This window comes from Egretta garzetta, unplaced genomic scaffold, assembly GCF_000687185.1.
Source record: "Egretta garzetta isolate BGI_Z169 unplaced genomic scaffold, ASM68718v1 scaffold597, whole genome shotgun sequence".
Classification (NCBI taxonomy): Eukaryota; Metazoa; Chordata; class Aves; order Pelecaniformes; family Ardeidae; genus Egretta; species Egretta garzetta.
The window spans coordinates 306,848-310,105 of NW_009260353.1; the positions used below are offsets into that span (position 1 = coordinate 306,848).

At 37.8% G+C, this 3,258-nt stretch overlaps 1 protein-coding gene across 1 annotated transcript in view; it reads left to right on the top strand.

Annotated features, from left to right (window-relative positions):
* The window catches only part of TNFSF13B (TNF superfamily member 13b), a 12,335-nt gene that overhangs the window by 7,116 nt on the left and 1,961 nt on the right, over positions 1-3,258 (top strand). Inside the window, exons 3-5 of the mRNA XM_009642953.2 lie at positions 1,474-1,530; positions 1,826-1,938; positions 2,036-2,186. Of these exons, the coding sequence (XP_009641248.2) occupies positions 1,474-1,530; positions 1,826-1,938; positions 2,036-2,186 (321 nt within the window). The remainder of the gene's footprint in view (positions 1-1,473; positions 1,531-1,825; positions 1,939-2,035; positions 2,187-3,258) is intronic.

Consider the following 3,258-nt stretch of genomic DNA (forward strand, 5'->3'; position numbering starts at 1 on the left):
GCAGGAATGAAAATTTTGATTTAGCTTACTGAAATGCTAGGGAATCAGTCAAATCCCATTCACTAGGAAGGCACTTTGCTCCAAAGGACAGTGAATGAATACCTTCCGAAATAAATTGCCTGATGTGCTTTGTTGTGTGACCCCAGAAAATCACATTTTGGTTTCACTTGGAAGCTTCTTTTCCAGAAGTTTCTGTCGCTTGCTATTGTGACAGAGAAATGCCTGAAGTATAAAACCTTTTTCGATTTTGTGTTGGCTTGGTTTTTCTATTCCTCATCAGAAGGCAGGGAATTCAAATGCCTTTGAACTCTTGGTTTGAAAACCTATAGTTTTTGGCACATTATTGATGAGTATTGATAGAACTCAAGGACACGTTCCACTGTAGGAGACGAGAGCGTGCAGGATAGCGTTCCCATTAACGTAAGTAGGGCTCGCAGGTTGTGCGATCATTGCGACATTGGAGCGTTCCCAGACGTGCACTTGAATCTTTGACTGCTGCCAGTTGGCAATGCTGAGCGCTGGTGACCATCCAGCCCTCTTCTGTTTTCTCTACTCTGTTTTCCAACTTTCAAAGTAGCACTAGAACCAGATGTTTTCATTAAAATCTGCTCTAAGCAAATGCAACTATCCTTTTTTTTTTTTCTTTTATCCTGTTCCCTGACATTTATGTTTAGCAGATTTTTTTAAAAGATCTGTGTTTCACTTGCGAGCCTATATTTTAACATACCGCAATATTTTTCTCTGATCGAACTCCTAGTTTCTCATTAGTGTCACCAGAAACTACAGTTTTGAGTAAGGCATCCGTTTTGATAGATACTAAGCTATTTGTTATGTGTGCATTAATTTGCTAACAGTCATCTCTGTATATTCCCTCTTAGTCTCAGTATAGGTTGGTTGAGTGTGGGTATCTGAAAACATATCGAAACTACGTATATATGGATTTTGAGAATTTATCTTGAAAGTACCATGTAACCAGTATATATGACTAACATTTTACAGCAACTATACCTATAAACTGATTTCTTTAAATCATATAGTAAAGGTCATTAGAAAATCTGATATCTGCCATAGCTGGCAGGGTTGGGGGAGGGGGGTGAGCTTTTGCTTAGAAAATTAACGAGGCTAATTGATCTAAAGATTCCTAGCTCATTTGTCTTACTGCTACATTTGTCAGTTATATTAGGACAAGAGATTAGAACAAGCAAGTATTACTTGTGCTACTGTCTGAGGCCTCCTGCTTAGCCGCATGATCTCTGAAAGTTACCTAGTACGTGTCGCGGTATGAAGTGTGTTTGGGCACATTTGAGTAAGTTCTGTGTTAAAATCAATAAATTAGTTTTCAAGTAAGTGGTGAGACCGCGAGAAGATTTTTTTTTCATGTCCTTCTTTTTTTTTTGAAAGTAGTTTCAAAAGCTTACTCTATTCTGTTACTGATTTGTGTTTCTTTGATCTCAAAATGCTTTCACTTTGCAGTGCTGCAAGCCTGCTTGCAACTGATCGCTGACAGCAAAAGTGATATCCAACAGAAAGGTAAGAATATCTTCCAAGATTTATAGCTAACTATTCCACGTATTAAGTCTTCCATCACATTTTATCTAACTTCAAAGCAGTAACTGAGTTATGTCGCCGAATTAACAAAAAAAAAAAAAAAAAAAAGAGGTCCCTGCATCTGGACAGCTCTTGCAAATATCCTCTTTTCAGGGGGGAAATCCAGCTAGTGGGACTGGAAGTCTTGACTAGAAGTCAGCTGTGTTAATTTTTGTTAGATGAAAATGAAGAAAGTAACTTTTCTTTCTGATTACCCCCAAATTATTGTTTCTTTTAGATGATTCAAGCATTGTCCCTTGGCTTCTGAGCTTTAAACGTGGAACAGCTCTGGAAGAACAAGGAAATAAAATAGTGATCAAAGAAACAGGATATTTTTTCATATATGGCCAGGTGAGAAAGCTCGCTTCGCTTCAGCATCTGACTTTTTAAAGGATTTTTAATGTCTCCATACAATGTGCTTGAAGTTTGCACCTCTCTCATCCTGTAGGTCTTATATACAGATACAACATTTGCTATGGGACACTTAATACAGAGGAAGAAGGCCCACGTGTTTGGTGATGATCTCAGCTTGGTGACATTGTTTCGTTGCATCCAAAATATGCCACAGTCTTACCCGAATAATTCTTGCTATACTGCTGGTAAACATCTAAGTTTTCCTTTTCTTTGTTTGCAAATAAACTGTATCAGATAGAACCAATAGTGCTGGGTGATTAAGTATTGTGGCAGTTGTAAAGAAAATGGACTGTGTTCATGGGTCTGGTTAATTGCAAACTTACAGGATACTTTCAAAAAATACAATTTTATATAAAGTATCAGCAGTTGCAGGGTATGCATCTGACTTAGGTGATCCAAACAATTCCCCTCCACTGACTATGTAATGTTGTTAGATACTTTGGTGCTTTCAGTTAGATGCCTGAAGCAGACAAAAGGAGTACATACTGTCCTTATTGAAGAACTCAGTTTAACCTAAGGGTTGAATTCCACATTTAGTTATCCCAATAAAATATTTAGGAGCTCTGTTCCGCTTTAAAAAATCATGTATGAATTTCAGGCACCCAATTTTTGCACACCTTATTGTGGGAGTTCCAAAGATATTTCTTATCAGCTTAATTCTCTACTCCTCATAATGGCTACTGCAGTTTTACTGTTTGGTTAGATGAAAAATAATTCCTATAAGGAGCTCTTTCTGACTGCACAAATTAGAAACACCAAAGGAAAGACCAATTAAAATATTCAATGCAAGTCCAGCAGGCTCAGTGCTCTCTCTCTCTCTCTCTCTCTCCCTGCAGTAGCATTTAAGGAATTATTGTCAAGGCCTATTAAACCTCGTTCGATAGCTCTTAACTGTTGCCTTTACCCCTTAATGGTGGACTTGAGGGTTTTATCTTCTATTACTTTCCAACAAGATCTGTGTGAATAAGAATATTTTTTTTCAATGCTGTATAAAAAAGTGGGTGACATTGAGTGATGGAGTTGACTGTTGGCAAGTAATGGCATTAAACAAATGCGATGGGGAAAGAAGCTAATTTTTTTCCAAATAAAAATAAATTAGCTACTTCCTCCTGGCAATTGAGGCTGTCCAAATATTTTCTTTAACTTTCTGCCCTTCCACCCACACATTCGGGCATCATAACCACCTTCAGTTTCATCTCTTCTCTTATTTCACCCTCGTGCTATTCCCCCCCTTCCTTAACTAGGATCTCTAATCCA